At 34.8% G+C, this 26,650-nt stretch overlaps 1 protein-coding gene across 1 annotated transcript in view; it reads right to left on the bottom strand.

Moving 5' to 3' along the window:
• Ptpn4 (protein tyrosine phosphatase non-receptor type 4) overlaps positions 1 to 26,650 on the bottom strand; it is a 154,064-nt gene that overhangs the window by 64,648 nt on the left and 62,766 nt on the right. Inside the window, exons 6-11 of the mRNA XM_028771480.1 lie at positions 26,558 to 26,602; positions 26,114 to 26,166; positions 25,733 to 25,853; positions 17,095 to 17,182; positions 13,043 to 13,131; positions 1,043 to 1,106 (exon numbers count right to left, since the gene is read on the bottom strand). Of these exons, the coding sequence (XP_028627313.1) occupies positions 1,043 to 1,106; positions 13,043 to 13,131; positions 17,095 to 17,182; positions 25,733 to 25,853; positions 26,114 to 26,166; positions 26,558 to 26,602 (460 nt within the window). The remainder of the gene's footprint in view (positions 1 to 1,042; positions 1,107 to 13,042; positions 13,132 to 17,094; positions 17,183 to 25,732; positions 25,854 to 26,113; positions 26,167 to 26,557; positions 26,603 to 26,650) is intronic.

The raw sequence follows: 26,650 nt of genomic DNA, 5'->3' as shown, positions 1-26,650 counted from the left end.
GATCCGTTAGCAATAGGATTCTGTTGTGCTCTATGTATTAATCTGAGTTTATCAAGTTATATACTTGATAGATTTATGGTTTATGTACTTTCTCCTACAAAGTTTCACTTCAATAAAAATTCTATTTGGAAAAATCTCCCATATTTAGTAAACATAAATGATAAACCATAGTCACAAAATAGGACAATATCCTCTAGTAGGCAGATACTGCAATTGACTCAGATATATTCTTAAGATTTTAAATAAATTTTATTCACATATGTATGTCTTGAAACATGTATCAATTTGCAAAGATTTATAAAAAAATCTGGTGTAAACCAAAGAACAAGGTTAGTTTGTTTTCATATTCATGTCTGCAAATATGTCTATGTTTTGTGCTAGGATCTTGCACTAAACCATTATTTCTACATGATTGGGATCCCAGGCTTATGTCACCACAGCACGCACAGCTAGTTTAATTTGATCAAGCAGGTAAAGTAATTTACAAGAGGAAGTTGTTCTAACACTGTACTAACACTTTGATACAAGATGTAAATGCAAGAACTATAAACTACATATTCAGCCCTCCCAAAATTAAATAAGCCTTCTATGAAAGCAAGTATTATACATTTTGTATGGAGAAAAAACTTAGAAGTATTTACTGCACTTTTGTTCACAGTGACACAAAGTTTTAAATGTTTTTAATCAGTGTGTGCTCATGCACCTATGGGTACACACACACACTTCTAGCTAGGAAGCTAGAAGATAGTCTTAAGTGTTGTTTCTCAGAAATATTTCCCCTTATTTCTGGACAGAGAGTCTCCATTGGCCTGGAATGCTCCCAATTAAGCTAGACTGGCAGGCCTGGAAGTTGAATGGATCAGCCTGTGTCTGCTCCTTATTGCCAAAATTGTAAGCGCAGCTTTTCTAATTGGGTTCTAGACATCAATCTCAAGTCCTTGTATTTCTATAAGTACTATACAAGTTAAGCGATATCCCCTGCCTATGGCTCGGCAATCTTAAAATACTTCATTTTTATCAATAATTATTAATCAATACTCACCAATTCTTTTCTAAGTTGAATAAAAAACTGTTTGCATTTAAAAGAAATTTTTACAATCTTCAACCTGCATAAAAGAGAATTGGAGTATTCAAAATACTGCTAAAGAAGAAAATATACAAAAATTGGGAAAACTATAGGTATTTTTATATATTATGGGTTTTGAAAGTTTCATACGTTTATAGAATGAATAGTAAGCAATCTATCCACCATTAACCCCAACTCGCTTTGATGTCACCATCCTTTTCCCCTAACTTCAAGGAACCTTTCTAATTTTTGTTTTTGATATTAATAACCCCAAATCCAATTAATGCTGCCCATGTGCACACAGATGAGTGGCCACATTCTTAAGTTTAATGTGTACTAATAGCTTCATATTTTATCATATAATCTTTAATATAAACAGTAATGTAAAACTTATGGTGCTTCCTATAAAACTAAAGAAAATTTAGATACTCAACTGAGAAAATTTTTATTAAATTATATCTTCTATGAATTATGTATTTCCCAATTTTCTATTTTCAGAAATATTCACTAAAGACTAAAATCTCAAAAAATATAAATAACATTTAAGTATTTTAATATGACAAAGCATGCATATGGGAAAATATAAAATGTCAGAGTTTTGTAAAACATTTTAATTTTAAAACTGTAACTACTTTTATCTGACCCTTATATATTACTTTTTTAAAAACATATATAGCTTATTTTTGTTTGTTTTTTCTAAACAAAGACTCACTATATAGCCTTGGCTGCTCTGGAACTTACTATGTAGACCCATCTTGTCTGGCTCTGCCACCTGGGTAGCAACCACACTAGCCTAAATTTATGCAATTTATATAACATTAATTTTTCAATGCCCCATTATATGATCCATGACTCAAGCTGGTTTGGTTCCTTGTAATAATGATATAAAGAGTAATTCTCACACTTTGAGACCCATGATACTTAAAGGCCATGAGACCAAAGAGACTGAATCTTAGTAAAATGTGATTTAGAACCCAATTTTCTAACATTTCTAATATTTTCACAGTAATTATAATTGTTGATTTTTGTGACTCATATCCAATAAGAAGCTGTGTGCAAGTACTTTCAGAAAATAACTTCTCAAATTTCAATCACTTCAGAAGACAAATATACCAGTCCAACTCAGGCAGAACCATTCAAAACAGAGGAAATATAAGCTTAGGTTTTAGGTCTGAACTTTGTGTTGCTGGGAATTGAACCCAGGACTTTACACATGTTAGTCAAATGCTCTAACACTGAGCCAAATTCCAAGCTGCAGGGTAAATTTCTTACTTTATTATTACATCTTGTGTTCTTACTTCATAGGGATAAAGCAACATGGATATATTATTTTCCCATGTGAGGGAGGGTATTACTTTTAGAAAATGAAAAGAAAACTGGGTAAAACAGCCTATATTTGTGGAAAGAAAGTAAATCATTTGAAAACCTTTAAAGATATACATATATTTTTAAATGTATACATCAACATTAAAAAAAATCCCACAAACAACATAAGCAAAAAATGTTATTCACTTCTAAATGAATAAGACAGAAAATCTAATCTAATTTCTAGTCATCTTCATATTACAAATGCCAGAAAAACATCAATGAATACACATTGCAACACCAACTAGATAAAGATCTCTAGCAAAAATGTACTTGTATGACTTTGTGCTTCTTACAAATGTATCCTATCAAACAATGATTAATGCTCCTTTTTTTATAATGAGATAACTATAATACTTTTCCTTTGGTTTCCATGCCCTTTGTTAATCTTTTATAGTGAATTAAACCAGCCTGTCTCTTTATGTTTCATTCGTGTGTGTGTGTGTGTGTGTGTCTTGTGAACAGCACACACATAAATTTTCAATCCCATCTGTGTATTTCTAAGAGGACGATGAAAGAACAACAAGCGAATGGAAATATGTTCAACAGTATTAGCCATAAAAGGATATAAAGTAAAATTAAGACAGTGTATCATTTTACACAGCCAAGAGGTTTTAAGCCAAACAACAAATGGTGGGGAGAATATGGTAAAATTAACACAGTACAGACCCCCAGGGAGGAAGGTGACAGCACAGCATGAGGGAAAAGTTTAGCAAACCCAGAAGTTCTACCCTTTTGTTTATGTCCCCTACCAACACTTCTATAAACATGCAGTGTACCACTGGGTTGTTTGTTTGCTAGTTTGTTGAGAAAGGGTTTCTCTATGTATCCCTGGTTTTCCTGGAAGTCACTCTATAGACAAGGCTGGCCTTGAACTCACAGAGTTCTGCCTGCCTTTGCCTATCTCTGCTTCCCAAGTGCTAGGATTAAAGGTATCTGAGCACTGGAGCTTAAAGAAACAACTGATGAGTTGTGAAACAAAATAGCATGTAACTAAGGGATAGAGTATCACTGAGCAATAAAAATATTGGTATATGATCTTTGAATGTCAAACATGCTAAATGAGTCAGTCATTCATGGTACCTCATTTTAGAATATCCAGTAGAGACATATGATTAGGGATGGTGGTAAGAGGAAAGACAAGAGATAGAAAGTAGCTCATAACAATCTTTTGTAGGTAAGGGAAATGGTTCAAAATTAGATTGGGTAATGCTGTGTTCTATAACCATACCTCAAACACTGATTATATGGATAGTGAATTTCATAAAGCTTATCAATTATACAACAAACTTTTAAGACCCATTTTGATAAACTGCCTCTTTCAATTTCAAGGATGATTGCTGTTTTAGAATTTAGTTTAGCATTCCTCACAAAATAGGCTAACTAGTAAAAGATTCCTTTAATTTCTGTTTGAGAAAATCTAGTTTCCTCTTGCTTCTGAAATACAACTATAGACTAAATTGATGAGGCTTTTTTCTCTGAACACTTACAAATATGTCATAGTTTTTCTAAAGACGAGTGTCATGCAATTCTTAAACTTTATTTCTCTGCAAAAAAAAAAAAAAAGGGCAGGGGTATTTTGGTGTTTTCCTTCTTTCAAGATTCTCCCTTTGACTTTGAATCTCTAGAAATTTGCAGTTGAACACAGATAGAATTTACTGAATAAAAGGACTCAGATAAAGATTCCTTAGCTGAAACTTCATGTTTATCTGACAAAAAGTTATGCTTAGGTTCTTCTAGTACCCTTATTCCTGGTTCTCTTGCTATCTTTTGGGCTTCTATACATCTCTTTAAGTTGCTTTCCTTGGAGTTTTTCAGTTGTAATTCTGTTTTTACACAGGACTTTTGCTGACAGAGCCTTTAAGAAGTGAGCTGGGGAATCCAGTTTAATCTTATGATTAAGTCAAAGTGGCATATGGGTCTATGCCCCTTAGCTCTCACCATGAGAACAGGAAAGCACACTTGGTACTTAAATTCATGAAGCTTAAAGAATCTCAGAAGATGGGACATGCAGAATTTTTTTTTTCTCAAACCAGTCTAGCTTCTGCCACCCAGCAACCAGTCAGCCACTTTCAAGCCCTTCCAACCAACAGTCAGGTCTCTGTAGCCATCTGTCTCCAGTTGTCACAGCAGGAGTTTACTCGGTGTCTCCAACTCCTTGAAAAACCCAAGAATCATTGATTTTCAGTTTTCATTGGGTTTCTCTTTGTTGTAGAAGCAAGATAGTGAACACCTTACATGTCTGATTGGGAAGCTGAATTCTCTGGCCCTCTTTTACAATTTTAACATCTTAGCTTAAGTTTTGTTGTGTACTGTGTACTGTTGAGAATAGTTGGAAAAAATCTTTATAGTACATAGTGATATGGGCTTAACAGGTAGAGTAACTTTGAATCCCATCTAATTTATTACTGAAAACAATATTTAAAATTTGTATTATGGGGTATTTTCTAAATATTCTAAATAACATTTTAATTTAACATTTAACATTCATTGCTTGGCTTTCTTAAACCCAACTTGGATAAAGCAAGATAGAAACTCTGCAAGGAAAACAGTCAAAACCTGTAGCTCCAGATGAGGCTTCTGGGGCTCAAATCATGTTAAGTTCAAAGGGCTGGGCAGTCAGTTATGCTGCCTCTCTAGTTACGCTGCCTGCAGCATACATAGACTCTTGAACCAGTTCCACTCCATTTCCTATAGTATTCCTACAGTGGGCATCCCTTGGTCCAAAATAAAATCCTGGGGTCTCCACTGTAACTTGGATTTCACCTTCACAACTTCAGGTAGTAGCTTTTCACTGCCTTCTACCTGGGACTCCCACTTACTATCTGGCTTTAGCAAATCTCTGGAACCATTATACTAGATGGCATGGCCTCCTCAATCTTAAATCTTAATACCTGCAAAACCAGTATCATGAGCACAAAAGTGCTAAATTGTGTTACCAGCTCAGGATGGACCTCACTTACAGTCTCTGTGGTGAACCTGGGAAACATGTTCTTCAGACAGTTGTTTTTGAGCAAGGAACCCCTTCGGTAATATTCTCAGTTTAGGTTTTTTTTTTTTTTTCCAATTGAATGTGCATTTTCACAAGATGGAGTCTTCAATGTTTCTGGAATACCATTCCTCTTGAGTCAGTGTGAAGGTTGCTTTTTAGTGATACAAATTTCTAATGACTACAGCTGCTTTTAAATTTGCCTTTTCTGTAGTTTTATACTTGCTCATATTCCTTTCCTCACAAACCTGCATATTTCATAACTCTCTGTTCCACTTTTTACTTTCAGTCACTGTAACCTGGAGAAGCAGCAAGTCATAGAGTAAGAATACTATACTGCCTTAAAATTTCCTCTGCCAAATAAGTTAGCCCATTCCTTGGGAATTTTGCCTAAGGTAAGTTCTCAGGCCAAGGGTCAAATAAAGTCAGATAGGTTTTTTGTTTTGTTTTGCTAGATTATAATAGAAAAGGCCTCTAGTCCAGTTTCCCATATGGACCTTGTTCTTCTTTAAACCGTCATGAGCTAGGCCTCCACTGTCCAGTTCTCTGCATTCTGGCCTTCCAAACTTACATCACAATGATCCATGAAGTTCTGTGTACAGAATTTTGGGTTTTTCCTAGTCCAAATGCCTAAACTCGTCCACACTTTTCCCCACAAACTATTTCCACAGGCCTAAGAACCACACAATCAAGATTAACACAGCAATGACCCCAGTCCTGGCATAAATTATCTGTATTACTTATTTCTCCTGATATTGTGACAAAATCCTAACAAAAGCAAGTTAAAAAAAGAATGGATAACTTTGGCTCATGGTTTGAAAATACAGCTCTCATCAAAGCAGGGCAGGCATAGTGGCAGGAACGTAAGACAGTTGATTCTACAGTTAGGCAACACAAAATGATAAGGGCAGTGCTTGTGATCTTTTTATTCAGTCCAGGACCTCATCTCATGAAATGCTGTAATCCTCCAGGAAGGGTCTTCCCCCAATTAACCATATGGGGGAAGTCTCACAGACAGGCCTAAAGGCTTGTTTCCATGGTAATACTAACCCCATTAACTTGTCAATCAAAATTAATCATCACAATTGGATTTAGAAGCACTGAGGACACATCTCTAAGAGTGTCACAGAGGGGTTTTCAAGAAAGGCTTAACTACGGGGAAGACCCAATCTCAGCAGTCAAACATAAAGAGGTTAGGGATGTACTCCTGCCTTCCCTGCTTCTTCTAAACTGAGTTCATGGACGCTGCTCTTCAGTCTTCTGATACACACACAACTTTTCGGGGAGCTTCCAAGCTCTCAGCACTGGATTGAAACAGCTGAAGTTCTTAGACTGAACCTAGGCTTCTCCACCATTCCAACAAGCAGATGGCCACTGTTAAGACTAGCATGTAAGATACTCTAATAAATCCCATTTCCTTCTTTCTTCTCCTTTGCCTTTATCTCCTCTTTTTGTTCCTCTAGAGCATTCTGCCTAATACATTTTTTTTTGTTTTAAAGAAACTAGGTTTCCAATGTTAGTGTGTTTATTTGCATTTCTATCAGTAAAACAATATTTCAAAGCTGTTGGATTACAAAAGCCAGGGATTAAAGGTATATATTACCATACACAGCCTTTTTTTTAAAAAGTAGAGTTATGGTAGCTTTCTAAAATATTTATTTTGGTTAACTATCATAGTTTAATTTTTATTTTGCCAAAGTATTATTAGAGCAGCTAATTATGTAAGTCTATTAAGAATAAAAATGACACTAGAAAAAAATCAAATCTTTTAGGAAGTGTACAAAAGAAACATATTGGGGCTGGCGAGATGGCTCAGCAGTTAAGAGCACTGCCTTCCAGAGGTCCTAAGCTCAATTTCCAGCAATCACATGGTGGCTCAAACCATCTGTAATGGGATCTGATGCCCTCTTCCGGTGTGTCTGAAGACAGCTACAGTGTACTCATAAAATAAAAAAGTAAAAAATAAAAAAAAACCACACTGATGTCATGAATATTGAAATTTGTTTCTTCTGCTTAAAGTCACTTTATTTTAAAAATAAACTTTTAAATGACCTTGACTACATTAAGCACAGTGATAAGCTCAAAGTAATTTTTAAAAATTTTAATTTACCCACTACAGAAGTATAATATGCTTTCTCTTTTTCATTGTTTTGCAATATAGAAATCATAAATCATAGTGGTGACCCATCTTGGACAATGAGAGCAAGGACAACAAGTAAACAATAGCAGATGGGTAAGACAAAGGAAATATAAGTGTGAAACATTTGCAGAACAAACATGTCTGTTTGTAATAATTTAAAACATCATACATAGTACTGAGTTGTTGGTTAAGTAGCCATACCTCTCTTGTAGCTAATAAATGGCCTTTCAAAGTCTACATTTAAATAAAAACAACAAATGCAGTTCTTAACACAATAACAACCATAAACTGAGTATTCTTATATGAATATTCTCTAAGAAGAAAAATTATTAATTGCTGGCTCAGCATCACAGTGTAAACTGAGGCAGACATTGGGCAATTTCTAACTTCTTTAACTCTTTGTTATTCTGTGTCTAAAAGCCACTGGCTTCTGGCAATTTAATTCCTGCTGATGGAAACAGGAGACTAAGAAAAAAAGCTCAGTTATTTGAACACTTTTCTCTCTGGCTCAAGGGCCCCTCACTGGCTAGGATAGTTTCACAAAGAGTTCCTTAACTCTAAATCAGAGAGAAAAGAAAAGGAAGAAAGGGAGAAAATCAAGTACACAAACAGACATATAGACACATAGACAGACAGACACACACACACTTTTGCATACTTACACACATACACATATACCTACACACATATGTATGTACATACATACAGACAGACATATACATGTATACATTTGGTGGATGGGGCAGAGCCCCAAAAGCCACACTTTATTTCTTTTATCTGGCAATCATGCCTTCTAGACAAAAGTTCTCTATAAAATACCTCATAGATAAAATGTGACACAAAAGGCAAGTTACTGAAGGATGTTAATATTACATTCAAAGCAGTGTTTCATTCTATAAGCTCATTATAAGTTCAAAGCTACAGTTACACATGTCTTTGGTTTATCACAGTGCAAACCTGAGGTTTCATCCTGGCCTAGAATGAATGTTTTTTCTTGATCACAAATCTGTCCCAAGCTTGTCTCTCTTTTTAGTGCAATTTGTGAAAACTCATTGTGTTCCTTATTTCTGGGGAGCATACTCCCAGTGAACTTTAGCTGACTTCATGCTTGTGATTAATCATGAATGAGTCTGCCAACATCTGTCTTTGTTTTTAATTAAAACATGCATTGTACCATACAGAGTTCCTCTGCTTACATGTAAGTAGAGAGACTGTCCAAACCTGAAAGTAACAGCCTGAGTCAAATATAGATACTATGTACCATTAACTCGCCATGTAAACATTTGTAGTCATTGTTTATCTTCCCAGAACTGGTCACATGTTGTGTTGCTTGCCTTTAAGACACAGAAAATATGCTTATTCGCTGGCATGGTATTCACCAGCAGCTCTCCCATATTCTGTCGTTTGCATCTTCTTTCTGCCTTTCCTATTTTCATCCTTACTCCCCCAGTTGTGGTTCCTGTGTTGACTGACCAGCTGGCTCCTACAGAAGCATCAGGCTGGACTATGAGGGAGAAAGTGAAGGACATCACAGAAAAAGTGAGTGCTCGGAAAAAGAAAAAGGAGCTTGGTGCAGTGAGTATTTCTCAGGAGTAAAAGACACAGGAAAACACAGATAAGGGAGCTCAGAAAAAGTAAGGAAACTCATAAAAAGTAAATATTAAAGGGGGGGAGGTAAATGGAAATGGCCTTATGCTTTTTGTGCAAATGTTCAATATACTATGCTATACTGGGGCAACATGCTTTTTAGATTTTGTAGAAAAGGTTTGTCCTTGGTTTCCTGAGGAAGGGAAATGGTGAGCAATGGTGGAAGAGCTAGCTTCCACCCCTCTCTTGCAGGAGAGGAGACAACAACACAGAGCTCAGCAGTGGACATAGGTGAGTTATGATCCAATGCAGCAGGCTATATTCTAAGAAAAAAATGTTTATGGAAAATGTTTGAGATTGATAAATGCAAGGTTAGAGGATGTTTAAAGTTGGTAAATGCAAATAAACTTGTTTAAAGTTGGTAAATGCAAGTTATAAATATTGGATGGACTAAGAAGATGTTTTAAGGTATACAAATGCAAGTTATGGAAATGTAAGAAATGATTTAACAAAAAAAGGGAAAGGTTTCATATTTCCCCCACATGCTATTATTATTTCAAAGTTCAGAATTTTAACATTTATCAGTGGAGTTATGATAGGTTAATGGAACATTGGCAGTTTACAATTCAGTCATAAGCTTAAGATTTTAATTTCCCTGTGGTTGTCTCCTGAATATAAACATAAAGACGCTCCTCATATTGCTAAAACATCCTTGTTCAATCTGTTTAAATATAGCTGTAAACTTTTAACTTTTACTAGCTCTCAAAGGCGTTAAGTCTATACTCCTGTTGTCTAACAGGCACTTGTTAACTATATTTCTAAAATATGGAATTCAATACAATAGTACATAATAACTTACATCCTTTTGTATACTCAAGTTCACATAAGGTTCAGGGAACCAATAGTCCTAAGACTTGGACCCGCCTGTCACAGATCAAATGAACTCCAGACAAATACATCTGCCTGTTCTGATCAAAATATGGCCCCAAACATAAATTATATAAACTAATATATATCATAAAAGTTAGAACTTATATACATTGAAACATATATAATAATTACATGCATGTTCACACATGCATATAGTCTATATTTATAAGCATACATTAAACATAAATTATACATGTTAAATATAAACCTATATACATTGAATATGATTTATATACATGAATACATATTATATACAGTAAATATAAATCATATGCATTAAATGTTAAATATACTTTAAATGAAAATTATATACTAAACATTAATTATATATGTTAAAATTTTAAGTAAATGAGTTAAATCTATAAAGTTATAATCTATATAATATGCATAATTTTGCATGTCATCAAGAACAAGAAATTATAGAATGAGCCCATGGAGCTCAAAAAAGTCACCTACAAAAAAAATTAAAAAGGGGAGTTGTATACTCATTGACCACAAATCTTATTTTGAATTTTTTGACTTTGGACGTCAAGGGACTCTCTGCTTCTGAGTGTCTATGGCACCCTATAACTCGGTATACTTATGCCCAGTTGAAATGGAAGGTCTCACTTATTGGCACATAACATAGTCCTGATCCAGTATTAATATGGAGAAAAGGGAATATTTGTGTTTTTTCGAAGGATGCTAAAGGAGTGAGGTGGTTGCCAGAGCAATTGGTGAGATATGCGGATGCTGGGACAAAGAATGATGCTGACAGTGACAGGACACAGTAACTGTCCTGATGATGGCAATGAGGAAGCATTAGGCATATATTCCTTCCATATGGTCACAGCCAGAAATGTTTGTGACTTCTAATAATAGTTGTTAGGATTTCCTTGGTCTGAGAGTATAAAGTATTCCAAATTAGTGAATTACACTGCTAGAGATCAGGGCCTATCTACTTGTTTTATTAGAAATAGTAAGAATGTTGGATTTGTTTCTGTGGACCCTCAGACTAGGAAGAATATCTCTAAGACTGTAGTGTAAAGCATTAAGATGGGAAAGCTTGCATTTCAGACTTGACAAGCTGCCTTGCCTCAGGGTCGGAGACCTTGTGTGACAGAAAACAAGGAACTTGTGGAACTTGCTTTCGAAAAATCAATCAAATGGACAAGATGTTATAATGACCCTCCTCTTTCCACTAATGTGACTGTTTTTTTCGACTCAATCATGGACTGGTCTGGAAATCAACCCAAGATTAGACAAAAGGAAATGACAGTGGGCATTTGGAGGGCTGGTTCTGAACATTTTCAGGGACATATTTGAAAATTGGCAGCTGTCTTGTATAATGATATGTTTGCTGTAGATAAAAAATGGAACAGATTCTGGGGTTAAGGTAAATGTGACATCCTGAGTAATCCACCTAATCTTACTAACTGGGAATGTTACCTTTGATTATTATTGGCTCTGATGATGAGTTTAATGTTTGTGATAACATAATTTCATGTTTTATTAACGCAGCTTTTGTCTTCTTTATGTTTCTGTCTAACCAAAACAACCCAAACTGAAGTCTAGATCATAGACTTCCGTGTGAATCCTTCTGTAGTTCACATCCACCCATTTCTCATATTTATCTGTCTCTTAAACCACTTATCTGAAATAGCTAATTACTGTCAATATATGACATGGCAAATTCATTTAAAAGAAAAGCTAGACAGTTAGTCAGCAAGAGACAGGAAAAAGGTAAGTGGAAAACTGACTGCAAAGGAACAACAAAGGTATATGTTTTCTGAGGTGATCAATCTAAGACAGAGCATAAATGCTAAGATTCATGTACCAATGATGGGTAAGGGCCATATTTCTTGAGGGGGCACCTAAGACAGGAACAGTCTTTCTGAGTCAATAGCTGAGATAGCTTTGGCTTGTGTAGATTAAAAAAGGATGACGTGGGGAGCAAATTTGGAGTTAACCTTGGCTGACTTCTAGCTTGTGATTAATCATGAATGAGTCTGCTGACATCTGTTTTGTTTTTAATTAGGATGCACGTTTTTAGCCTGCCGAGTTCCTCCACTTACACATATGTCACTGAGAGACTGTCTAAGCCTGAAGGAAATGGCCTTCAAATGGTCAAACATAGATACTATATACCATAAACTTTCCATGTAACCATTTGTGGCTCCTGCACTCATTATGCAGCCTCTACTTACTACTCTATGAGAGGGAACATATTCTATTCTTGATTCTAACTTCATTACATCTTTTTGGCAAAACAAGTAAAACCATCTCCTTAAAACTTTCTCCCTAAAGTCATTTGAATTAAATCAGAAAGTTATCAATTCATCTAAACAGCATTATTCATGCTGATCTGAAGGAAATTTGCCCATTTGGGTGGGCTAATTCCCAGGAATTATTAGGCTATGCAATAATAGCAGGAAAGGCATTATCAGCAGTGAGAAGCAAACCTGGGATGAAGTATCTGAGGCTGGGCCTCTCCAGAGTGCACTCATTACAACCATGTAAAACAGTGGGCTATTTCCACTTGTTTGCCATTGCCTTTTACTACATGGCTTTTGTCAACTAATACTTCTAGGAAGCCATATTGAGGGCTGGAGAAATGGCTCAGCAGTTAAGAGCACTGACTGCTCTTCTAGAGGACCTGAGTTCAATTCCCAGTACCCATACGGCTTGCTCACAACTATCTCTAACTCCAGTTCCACTGGACCCAACACCCTCATACAGAGACATACATGCAGGTAAAACAGCAACATATGTTAAGTAAAAATAATTAGATTTTTTTTAAAAAAGACATATTGAAATAAGTTATCTTGCTGTCTTTGGATAGGGCCCAGAGGCAAAATAAAGTATAAATTGTACCACATAAGCAAGCTGGCAAAATTAAAACAGTTTAAAGGCTATTTAATTTGATATGAATTATTATATTTGGTAATATTATGATAAAAGCAAAAGTACTGGTAGAAATCCTTACCACAGAAAAGTATTCATCCGTACCCTGTTCTTGTAAATCAGAATTCCTCCTGACATCACTCCAATCAGAATTTCATTGTTACTTTGATCCTTCAAAATAAATAAACATGACACTCTAAAATAATTAAAACAGGACTAGATTTCTTTAAAAACCAAATTTCAAAGATACCATAAAATTTAATTGTACTTAGTGACAAATCCAAATAGTTTGTTGTTGCCTCATAAACAGTAAACTTCAAAACAAGCTGAAATGTGGCATTATTAACATTCGCTACTCTAGAAGATGAAGAGATATTTCAGCGGGGAAGCCCTTGCTGCACAAGCTTGTGGATCAGAGTTCAGATCTTTGTGGCCTTGGCAGCCCACCTGCAATTGCAGCCTTGGAGGGAGGAGAAAGGCAAATCCTAGCAAGCTGTCATACCAAGACTAGACATATCAGTATGCTCTGGGCTTTATCCTGTCTTAATAAATAAGGTATAAAAGCAATCAAGGACGATTCTTGACATCAACCTTGGATTTCTATATACACATGTACACTTGTTCCAGTGCACAAACACATAAATACCATAATGCCACACACACAAAGTTTTTTTTTAAAGTCAATATTAAAGTAAAAATCCGATGAGTTCTCTTATGACCAGGACTAACTTTGGTCAAGAAGAATCTATGATAAAATATCTACAAACATGGAAAATCCTATGACTAACAATATGATTAACAATATCATGAAAAACCAAAGTAGACTGTTCTTGAGTTTCAAAGACCACAGAAAAGAAAATTAATTATGTTTTGAAGAATGTATAAGAGCTTTCATATGATGACAATCCAAATTAAATAGACTATTCTGCATTATTGAACATGAAAAGACTTTAAATATTTTTCTTAAATGTAAATCTTTGAAACAGTTTTGCCTTTTCACTTGAAATGCATACTTTAAACCTCTTAAATCCATGTGTCCTGAAATCAGCCCAAATTAAACAAATCCTTTAAACTGTAGCTTTCAAGCTTTCTTTTCCTTTTATTTTTTTGCTTTCTTCATCACTTAGTACTGTTATTTTTTTCCTCTACAAAATTCTAAATAATAAAGAGTAGAGCCTTTGTTCAATCATCTGTTCTGTGAACTCATCTGTAGAACAAATAGTTCTCCTATATCTGTACAAAAATGCCATAACTATTTAGCTTGGCATGGAAGTCATTTGAACAATAGTTAACACCACATGTTATCTTCCTCCAACCTAGAAAAACCTATTCTAGTTAGGCAACATCAGTTTGACGATGTGATTTGTGATAACGTAATTTCATGTTTTATTAATGCAGCTTTTGTCTTCTTTATGTTTCTGTCTAACCAAAACAACCCAAACTGAAGTCTAGATCATAGACTTCTGTGTGAATCCTTCTGTAGTTCACATCCACCCATTTCTCATATTTATCTGTCTCTTAAACCACTTATCTGAAATAGCTAATTACTGTCAATATATGACATGGCAAATTCATTTAAAAGAAAAGCTAAATAGATACTCAACAAGAGACAGGATAAAGGTAAGTGGAAAACTGACTGCAAAGGCACAACAGAGGTGTGTGTTTTCTGAGGTGATTAATCTGTTTCATATTGCAATTGTAGCAATGGTTACGCAAAGCCGCACAAGCTTTAAAACTCAAAGACCTGAACATACATAACACGTTACCTGGAAAGTAATAGTCCTTTGTGGTTCCCCATAAATCATCTCTGTTTCTTTTTAGCTTAAAATTTCACTAACTGCATGAAATGGGGCATACACTTCGGAGGCGGAGGCAGGCAGATCTCTGAGTCGAAGGACAGCCTGGCATATAGAGCAAGTTCCAGGACAACCAGGGAAAAACACAGAATACCCCCACCACAACGATGGCTTAAAACATCTCTCTCTCTCTCTCTCTCTCTCTCTCTCTCTCTGTATATATATATATATATGTTTTAAAATAAATAACTGTGAGTCTGCTCTATTTGAAAACAGAGCACAAACAGTTCCCCTTGCTTGTTTTTCCAAATACATTTTACTTCTGATACTCAAATAAGCTTAAGTTTTCTTTCTGTGTTCTTCCTTTTATAAAAGTCCCTTTATATTTACTGAACAATCTTTTGAGGTCTTAGTATGCCCAGACAAGAAATAATGGATTTCTTGGCCTTTAAAAAACAATTTCTTTTAGAGCTATCATATCACTGTGTTGTTAGGCTAGCCTGGGTTGAGTGATCTTGTCTTGGGCTCCCAGGTGCTCAGATGATAAGCACGTGCTACCATGTGCATCATTCTTTGGTTTAGTTTGTATATTAAACATGTTCCCAAATAACTGACCATTCAAAACTTTAATCTCTTTAACCTGATATTTTATATTTAGTACTCTCTCAGAAACTGTTTTACAATCTAACAGTTAAAGGAAAGGAGAACTACTTTAATTATATCAGTAAGTAATGATATGGTTAGTTATATGTGCTTTATCTAACTTTGCATTTAACTATAAATAACTCTGTTCCATTTGAAAACATAGCACAAACAATTCTCCTTGTTTCTTATTTCAAATACACTTTTGCTTATGATAGTCAAACACAAGTTTTAACTGGACATTTTAAAGCATAATCTAATTTTAAAATGTGGTTCTATCAGTTGTAAACTTCCCTCAAAAAAAAATCAAAAACAAAAACAAAAAACCCTACTGTACAAATACCAATGAGAATATGCAACAAACCTAAGTGTAAAAATAATAAACCCTAAATATGGAAGGAGAGTAAAGAACCATTTAGAAAAAAAAAGCAAAACGTTTAAGAGACAATTAAGGAATTACAAGATACCAATCTCTTGAGGAAACCAGGCCATAGGGAATTCTAACAGTGTACAGAAAGGCCTGGACTATGTGACACAAGCCTTTAATTCATTGCTCATGAAGTAGAGGCAGGGAGATCTCTGAGTTCAAGTCCTGCCAAATCTACAGAATGAGTTGCAGGGCAACCAAAGCTATACAAAGTTCCAGGAGAGCCAAAGGTACACAAAGAAATACTGTCTCAAAAAAAAAGGAGAAAAAGTGAAGACAGACATACGCTTTGTGAAACATCAAAGGTAGAGCTCCTTGCCCAGAACCTGACTGGGTGAGACCCTGAGTGACAAAAGCACAGTACAACAAAACTTTGAGTACTTCCCCACTGCATCCTGCACCTGCATGTTTGTATTGAGGCAAGTTCAAAATAATTTAACTAAGGAAAACTGTGGCTCTTACTCCCATTTATGGCTAATACTAGCCTAATTCTGCTCAAGAATGTGTCTAAGGGAATAAAAATTCCACTGCTGACTCAATTGATGACTATAATTCTACTGAAAATTGCTGGACTTTTAAGTACTTCAAAGAAATATAAAAATCTTGATAAACCACAAAAAGGTATACAGCTACATATGGTGGACAGCCTTTCACAAATATAGCTCAGAGGATAACAATCTCTGAAACAAAAAAATGTTTCAAACAGGAAAAGTGTTACACTGTGAAAACCCAGTGATTATAACTTTAAAGACATGACAGGCAGACATGGGCTTTACAAATAAAATTTGACCATGAGATAGCTCAGTGATTGAAACAAAAGGACAAGCCTTGGTGACATGAGGGCATCTTGTATAATTATGATTAGCAAAGATTTTGACAAAAGCAGTGCCTCTAAGGCAATCTTTTGTTTACAAAACAAATATTCAAAAACTACTGTCCCCTACAGTCTACATTGGTTTTGCAACATAAATCAACACCTGAAAGAAAAAAACAACTCATTTCCACCCATCTTGTACTTATGTTATTGTGAAATATTTATTTCAAGAGGAAATTTTTATTGCAGCTATGTCAGCAGGAAACACAAATTATCCTGTTACCTAGTTCTCTCAAGGAATTAAAATTTTGAGGAGTTGTGGTTTATGGCTAAGTGTAAGAGTATTTAAGGCCCTGGTCCAATCACTCCGGCACTGTATAAAAAGATTTTAAAATCCTTGATACAAAGGAAAGAGGCCTTACTCAACATCTAAGTAATTTTTTTTCTTTACTTACCCTTGCATAGTGAAATTCAACTCCATAGAGTTCTAAAGTACGTGCTGTGTTTAAGTAATTAAACTCTGCTTCTGCAGGAGATAAGCCACTGTGAAGAAAACATCAGATCAAAAACTAGATCCACAGAAAAGTTACAAGTTACAAAAAGATTATGTGGAAAAAAGAGTCTACGTTTTATATAGTAACATCTACCTTATTTCAAGGTCACACTTGAAGTAATTCATATTTTTTCCAGATTATCTTCTTTATTTTCCAGGAATATAAGAATACAGTGAGTGCTGGGGCTAGTGAGATCATGGCCCTTATGGTAGTAGAGAACCCACTAGCATCCTTTTTCTACAACAGTATTATTCCTTATTATACCCTAAAATTTTTCATTATGTCCAGAGCTAACAGTAGCGCTTATTCCCTTATCAAACAGAGTCTTTTGCTGTCTCTTTACAGTAAATGAGACCATTACAAAAAAACATAGCAGGTCATAATGCAGAAAAACAGTGAATCATGGGGGAGGATGCTATCCCCAATTGAATACATTTATAATAACTCCTGAACCTAAGGCTCAGAGAATATTGAGGAAGAGGGGAGCAAAATGACAGTAAAAGCCAGCAAACCAGGAAGTCTATACTATGAGAGTGTGTCTTCTAGAAATGGTAGTGAAGCTTCATTCATGATACCCCAACAATTTAGCTGCTTAAACAAGGGTGGCACCAATAGACTTGCTAACAGGGGAAAGGGAAACTCATGAGGTCCTACCCCTCAACAAACAACAACTAATGCTTGCTGAGAGAGAAAATCTTTCCCAGGGATAAACCCTCTAATTGGCTATCCAAGTGCTAAACTCTGAAATTATAAAAACACAAGCCAAATGGACTCAGCAAGCTGCACGCATATATATATATTTATATATATATTTATATATATATGTGTGTGTATGTATATATATATATATATATGCGCATCAATTTGAGAGATAATCAGAGCATTAGAAGGAGTAGAAACAGAAAAGGGAAAAAAAAAGTGGTGAAATACTTGAATTAAAAAAGTTTAAAAAGACACTGGCAATTAGAAACCCCTGGGGAGTACTACAGATCAGAAGTGAAAAAAAAAAAAAAAAAGAAAAGAACAGAGTAAGTTTTAAACCTCTAGCTGATCTTACAGCTATTAACAAAGCCACTTATTTCCTAACATAACTTTAAAACATTTCTCATAATACAGTTTATACACCATAGCTACATGTGAAATATACAGGGTATACTGTATGTGCACTGTCATACCAGCACAAACATGAGTATCAAGAGATTTTCAGAGCAATCATGTATTCATTAAAGGTCTTCGATTTATCTGTTTTAACATTTCAACAATGTTTACTACTTGTTTTAAAATATATCATACTTAGTATAACAATGACAGATTAACTAGGTTTCATCTGAGATGCTTAGAAGTACAATCCCACAGGGAAGCTGCAGTTAAAACTTTATATTTAATAAATATTTCTAGTGATTCTTAAAACAAAAATTTCAGAACTACTCTAAAATATAGTACTTTAAATATATACTGTAAAAGGTCTACTACTCTATTTCAAATATACTCCTAACATCCTTAGTAATATAGAGTTAGCATGCAATATAGCAGAAAACTCTAACAGTGAGGATATCAACCTTTCCATCACTGATACTGGAAACCAGCCACTTGCCAATGCATAATCAAAATGAATGTGCCCCCTCATTACTAACAACAACAACAACAAAAATTGTGTTAACTACACGCTCCTCCCAATTAAATTAGGTAATTCTGGTTTTGTTTTTAGATCTGATGAATCAGCTTTTCAAACAGAACTAGCTTGTGGAAACACAACCCCTTTCCTTATTTAAGGGACTTTTATTAGGTAAGTTTTACTCCAATTTATCCTGAAAGCATTGACTTGGATAGGCTATATTTAAAGGTTTTACTTATAAAGGATGGCTTTTATAGGGAAACAGCATCCTCATCACACTAGACCACTCAGTTTAAATTCTTACGTCATTATAGTCTACAGCAAATCCAAGGTCAAAAAAACCTTTTAACAGAAAGTATAAACAGTATTTTTAAATCTTCTGGATAAGTTATCTTTGTAGAAACAACTTTAGAATGCAAAAGCATTCCACATCCAACACAGAAATTAATGAGAATATCTGTTTATGTGAGTGTTCATTTGTGGACAACAGATTTCAGAAATTTTCACATCCTATAAAGTATTATTTCCCCATGCATTTAAAATATAGAAACTACTTAATCTATATCTTAATATAAACTTTAAATATATTTAGTGGGTGGATGGATGGATGGACAGACAGACTGACCGACCAACTGACCAATTAGCTCAATGGTAGACCACTTTCGTAACATAAGCAAGGTCTAGGTTTGATCCAAATATTCAGTGATATATTTAGATATTTGAGATTTACTATATAAACAAATATATAGTATTACATATTAAAAAACATGTATTTGCCATGCTTGGCCCATTTGCTGTAAAAAAAAAATTAGGGATTGAGCTATTTTTTTCTAACTTTTTGAGACATTTTAATTATTACCGAATTGGCAGTAAGAACTAATATTTCCTTAATACCTACCTTACTAGGTACCAGCCTGAGAACTTTGTATATATAATCCCAAGACTCAGAATTTCTGGCCAGGAGGTGGTAGCAAACAACTTTAATCCCAGCACTTGGGATAAATATTTATTAAATATAAAGGGAGACAGTGGCAGGCAGAATTTTGAGTTTGAGACCAGCCTGGTCTACAGACTGAGTTAGGACTACCAGAGCTACAGAGAGAAACCCTTTATGAAAACAACAACAAAACTAACAAACAAACAAAAAACAAAAAGAAAGAAGAAAAGAAAGATTCAGAATTTCTAACTCAAGATACTTTAATTCTCTCAAATTTAAAGCTAAGGAAACAGAGTAACAGAAACAGGACTATAGCCAAGGTTCTGATATAGTAAGTAGTTTAAGCCAGGAAGTCTAACTCTAGTTCAGACTTTTAACCAATATGCAACAATATCTTTGTTCTGTCACTATTCTGAATCATAGGTTAAAACAAAACTGAATTCTGAGGCCACAAAAAACAATTCTTAAGGCCAGACATGTGGTGCACATCTTTAATCCCAGCACTTGGGAGGCAGAGGCAGGTGGATCTCTATGAGTTCAAGGCAGGACTACATGGCATTCCTAGATAGTCAGGGTTCTACAGAAAGACATTATCTCAAATCATATCAAATGAAAACAAAACAACAATTCCTTTCTTGAAAAATGTCACATGAAGCTGGAGACTTGGCTCAGCAGTTAAGAGCACTGGTTGCTCTTAAAGATGACCCAGATTAATTCCCTGTACAGTAGCTCACAATAGTGTAACTCCAGTTCCAACACTCTCTTCTGACCTCAGTGGGTACTAGGCAGGCACATGGTCCATAGACATATATACATGCAGAACATTCATAAACATAAGTATATAAATCTGAAAGAATATCACAAAACATAAGATTAAAAATGCCCTCAAAGTTGAATACTACTGAGAATGAAACAAGTTAACTGCCTTTAAAGAACATTAAAAGAATTTCATTAGATTGTTACTTTTTTCCATCTCATTCATTACTAAACAGAATCAACATTCTTCAAAACCCTGAAAACTAAGAAAATGACCAAGTCAATTGTACTGTATATTACTAATACATTATTCTAAAATTTCCTTTTTTAAAATTAAAGTTTTATTTTATTTTTAATTACATACATATGTGCTTATGTATGGGCATGTGCACCTGTGTGGGAGTACCCATGGAGACCAGAAAAGGGCATCAAGATTCCTTAAAGCTGTAGTTTCACACAGTTGTGAGTTACCTGATCTGGGTGCAGGAAACTTGGGTCCTCTGTAAAAGCAAGAAGCACTGAGCCATCTCTCCAGCCCCCTAAAATTATTTTTTTTAAAAGAACTGACAATGTCACATAAAAGCAATCGGTATATGTCTTAAATTTATATAAAAAGAAAGGAAAATATGGGTATATTTAGTCCCATAAGGTGTATGTTTATAATTTCAAATCGAAAGATAACGCTTTTCTGTTGCCAAAAAGCATTTTGCCTTAGTAAAGATGTATTCTACTGGTCATGGGAACCCAGAGTTGGGGTTGGGCAGAGTTGTTTGCTTTTCTTCAACAGAAAAACAAAAGTTATGCTCATAAAAGCTAACATGGGGTAGAGTTTCACCCTACCATCCTGTTTCCTTGGAATGTGAGGCTCCCACTGGAGGACTAATGGCAGCTCGTAACAGCTAACTTAAAATAGAATGTCATGCTGTAATTAGCAACCAGTCTCTTTAAATGTGGGATCCTATCGGAGAACTGATTATGGCTCACCCTAGCACATGACACATAGCCAAGGCAAAACCTTCAAGCAAACACAAGGTTACTTGAGAATATGTTTATACAATAAGTGGAAGGAAATTTAAATAAATTTGAATACAGAGAAAGATTTTGAATTAATTTATATAAAGAGAAAGGGAAATATAGATATACTTATCCACATAGATATTTTATTTGTTTATTTATTTATTTATTTATTTTTGGTTTTTGGTTTTTGAAGACAGGGTTTCTCTGTGTAGCCCTGGCTGTCCTGGAACTCACTCTGTAGGCCAGGCTAGCCTCGAACTCTAGAACTCAGAAATCTGCCTGTCTCTGCCTCCCAAGTGCTGGGATTAAAGGCGTGCGCCATCACCGCCTGGCTTTCAACTTTTTTTTTTTTTTTGGATCCACATAGATATTAATCTCCAAAGAAGTAAAAAAGAAATGGGAACTGATACGTTTTGATGGGTACATAGATAATTAATAAATATATAAATAAATCCTGGCCTTTGATCTCAATACTTGGGAGACAAAGGCAGGGACAAATAGGTTCCTTGTGAGATCCAGGTCAGCCTAATCTATAGAGCAAATTCAAGTCACTCCAGGCTACACAGAGAACCCCTGTCTCAATAAATAATAATTGTTTTAAAATGTTTTAATTGTTTTAAATTATCAAGTGAAGGTAGTTATATGTTCAATGATTATGATGGTATTATTCTTCCTTGAAAGAGGTCAAAATGGAGCAGACCTAGGTAGAAAACAGCCTGGCAAATTGGGTAAGTCTATACTTTTTAATGACTTTAGACTGGAAGAAAAAGGACATGCTGTGTTGGGAAAGAGGCTCTGTATTTGTGTTAATAGGAAAGAAGAAAAAGCTTTGGATCCTTCCAAAATAATAAGGATCAGATTTGATAAAGGGAGACCCCTGAATATCTTAGCAGCAGACAGAAGAAAATTAAGATGACCAAACAGGTGATATTTATGCTGATCCCTCCAGTTGTGAACAGGTCTGAAACCGATTAGATAGGTAAATGTCTCCTGCTATAACTTCAGCTATACACAGCCAATAAATCTTGTTGACTATAGTTCTTATGACTTATTATTATATATCATCCTTTCATATGGTACAAATAGAGATTTATATTGTAGTTTGGTCATATGATCAAAGTAACTTCTAAGGAAAGACAGTTATCTTTCACCTGCTCAAACAAAGAGCAGAAAATCATCTTTAATCGATCTATGTACCCTGAACATGCCAAACAAATGTCTTTATAGAACTATGTATTACTTGTAAGGTTATATATTGCAGAATGAAAGACTAGGAGAGCATCCCTGACAGGATTCACCTTCAAGGATGTTGAGATGCTAAGATCTGCTGTTTTAGCTCTGTGATTGATCCTGCCTTAAACTGATGCTGTTTCCAGAGACTTGCTTCTGGAACAGCTTTGGAAAGGACTGCTAATCCCAGATGACCTCCATTTATTCAGCCTTTCAGATTGATCCATTCAAGACTTCACTTAATCAACACATAGAGACTGGCAACAAACGATGCCAGTAAGCTTCTTTTTTGACTTAACCATTTTCTAATTTTCTTGGGCCACCAAAAGGGAAATCTTCACCCCAATTCAGCAGATAGCAATTATAAGAAGACTGTCCCAGTCCTTTAAGTTTCAGTAGATGATTTTGGTCCTTTCATGAGTTATAGATATGTTAGCATTTTGGGGTGATTTACAAATAATTATGGTCTTGAACAGGGAGAAATCTAAATAAGAGGTTAGATTCAGGGATTTCTCTTTCCTTTCCTTTTTTTCTATCTTTCTTAGGTAAGGGAGGGGGTTGAGAGGAAGAAGGGGGTATATAGAAATTTAAGAAATTAGACATATAGGAGTAATTATTGAATCTACTCTTAAAGCAAAAGACATTTTAAAACCGTAAAATCTGACATTGGTAGAGATCCTTATATTTTGATGCAAAACTGAGGTTACATTTTGTTGCACTGGTACAGAATTTTATATATTGATACAAGTTTAAGTTTTCATTGGTATAAATCTTTGTATTCTCATAAAAAATTTAAGATTAATTTTGTTGTGACACAATATATGTATGGTCAACTCTTGTGTAGGTATTATGTCAGTGCAACTCATTGAAAGTACAAGGTTTCATCCCAGTCTTTTTACTGTGATTACAAACTGTTTAGGATAACTAAGTAATGCAAATTAAGAAGAAGTCAGTCAATCAAACTCATGGTCATGTTAGAAACTAGTCTGGATTACCACAGAAATATCCATCCTGGGGTTGTACAGATAATAGCTAGCTGGAGACAAACAATGTCTGCTTATTTAGATACGCTATAGATAGATGGTCTTCAAAAACCTTAGAAGCTCACAGAATTTGGCATTTAAACATTAATATTAATTTAAAATCTTTTTTGATATTGAGACATGTCAACTTGGCAGTAACCCATTCAATTTGGGAAAGAATGATGAGTTTCAGAAACCTTCATATGGAGTTACTTCAATTATGACATGCTAGCCACTGGGGAAACAAAATGCCCTACCTTCATCTGCAGACAGAATGCCATCCAGAAAGAACAAGCAGATACAGGGAAGTTGACTGCCAAGCTCTGCCAATACAGAGTAAGTGAGTCCTTCATAATTCCTGCTTCACAAAAGGTCTATCAGATATTCTGGGCCAGAAAGCTGAAGATAGATGCTCTACCATTTTGGGGACTGTCATTTCTATAACTTTGGAAGCTCCATTTCTGAACTTCCTGCATACTCAGGTAATATTTACTCTTTCTCAGGTCTCTGATGGGGTTGAAGACTAGATAGTTATAGTCTCACAATTAAACTGAAATTGTTTAGCATTTAGAAAGATATTCTAGATCTAAGAAGATATTTTTAGGTTAATAATGCAAATTAGGATAAAAAATGATTTAGATATAAAACTCTAAACTCACCAAGATAGAATAGATAATAAAATACTTTCTCTTAAGTTGCTGAAAACAAACTGGACTTTTGAATGTATCATTTATGTAATAATTTTTATAACTGTTTCATAATTGTTCCTATTATACACTCTTTATTACTATAAAAGAGTCTTTATTTAGATTTTTTTTTAAATAAAAGGGGGGGGGATGTTGAGGTTTAGTCTGTTGTTATGTACTATAATTCTAAATACTGGCCCTGGTTGCCTCAGGAACAAGAGAATTTTCACATAAGGCAAGTGATGCTATGTAACCTTGCTCCTTAATTTAAAACTATTGTTTCAATAAAGATGCTATAGTTGGGCAGAAGAGAAATAGGTAGGGTTTCAGTTCCTAGGCTAGGGGTCTGAGGAGGACCATGAGGACAAAGAGGGAAAACAAAGTGGAGAGAGAAGATGCTATGGGTTAGGTGAGTCATAAAAACATGGCCACGAGAACTGGCCAAATGGAGTTAAGATCTAAGTTATAACTTGGGGTTATTGACAGGAAAATAGACATAATAGCTTAGAGAGTAGATATCTACCCAGCTCTAGTACATTAAAATGCTTATTATAAATATTAAAGTTGTGTGTCTTTTATCTGGGAACTGAATGATCTGAGCAGGGTAGAAACCCGATTGAGACTAAATATTTAATACAACATAAACTGTTTATTTACATATAATTTATGGTTGTTACAGAAATGAAAACAAGGTGCATATATGTGGTGAAATAAGCAATGAAAGGTTTTTATATAAAGTATTCACACATTTCTTTATAATGATAATAGAAATTCCTATATCAAATAAACAATAAATTAAGAATGATGTAAGACATTCTGCCCTCTAGAAAAGTTTCTATCTTAGATAAGAGTTTCATTGCTGTGATGAGACATCAAGACTTTGGCAGCTCTTATAAAGGAAAACATTTAACTGAGGCTGGCTTACAGTTTCAGAGATTTTGTCCATTATCATCATGTGGGAAGCATGGCAGTGTGCAGACAAGACATGATGCTGAAAGAGCCAAGAGTTCTACATACATCCTGATCCTCAGGCAGTGAAAGGAGATTGTGTCACACTGGGTATAGCTTTAGCTAGGAGACATCAAAGCCCACCTCCACACCTATACCCTTCCTCCAACAAGGCCACACCTACTCTAACAAGGCATACCTCCTATTAGTGCCACTCCCTACGGGCCAAGCATTCAAACACATGAGTGTATGGGGGCCAATCCTATTCAAACTACCATAGCTGCCCATAAAGCTTACCAAATAAACAGAAAATTCAACACATGCTTACATATGCTGCTGATGTAACTTTGCAATTTCTTTCTCAAAATCTTGAGGTTGATTAGGAATGAAAGAATAATCTGAGAGGTAGCCTGCCAAGTTTTCTGACTGATTGTAGTCTCCAAGCTCAGCTAATAAAAAGAAAATATCATACTTTAATACTTTAATTATATTAAAATCAGCAATGTCATTAATTCACATAAAATTATGAAACGAATTCTTCTAGTTACATTAAACAAGTTGCAGTAATTCATGTAAAAATAGTTGCTAACCACTTAGACATTCATTGACTTACCCTCAGAAGTTCCTACTTCTGAAGAACTCTTGCAATGTGTTATCATTATAGACTACAAAATCATATGCAGCTTCATTAATGCAGGCTGATACTTACACTGAACAGCAAATGAAGCTAAAAGGGCAGCAGTGTTACAAGGACAGGATAATCTATTAAGACAAAAGAAAAAATACATAACCCAAGGATAAACAAAATTTCAAAATATGCTGTCGTTTGTTATACTACTGACATTGGAAGTTTCTACATGCATCCATTTTAACCACAACTACATTAATTAAGCTGGGTTTTAAGGCACACGTCTATGATTCCAACACTCATGAAGTTAAGGTGATTGCCAGTTTGAAGCCAATCTAGGTTACATAATAAGACGATGTCTCAAAAAACAAACAAAATAAACCTCTTCCCCAATAAAAGGCTGACAAAAGAAACTCATGCTATCTATAACCATTTTTTAAATTTATTTACAGCAGTCATGAGAGTTAATACAGAATTTAAAATATTTTTAAATTATACTGTAAGAAAACCCTTAAAAATACTCACCTTCCAGTAAGAATGTCTTGCTTAATTTGCAAAAAATACTGATACCTTAAAAATAAAAGAAAAAAGATATTTAGTAGAATCATCAAATTGAGT

The sequence above is a fragment of the Grammomys surdaster genome, unplaced genomic scaffold (genome assembly GCF_004785775.1).
Source record: "Grammomys surdaster isolate TR1022 unplaced genomic scaffold, NIH_TR_1.0 208, whole genome shotgun sequence".
NCBI lineage: Eukaryota > Metazoa > Chordata > Mammalia > Rodentia > Muridae > Grammomys > Grammomys surdaster.
Note: the sequence above shows the minus strand (reverse complement) of the source record. Positions and strands in the feature narration are given on the sequence as shown.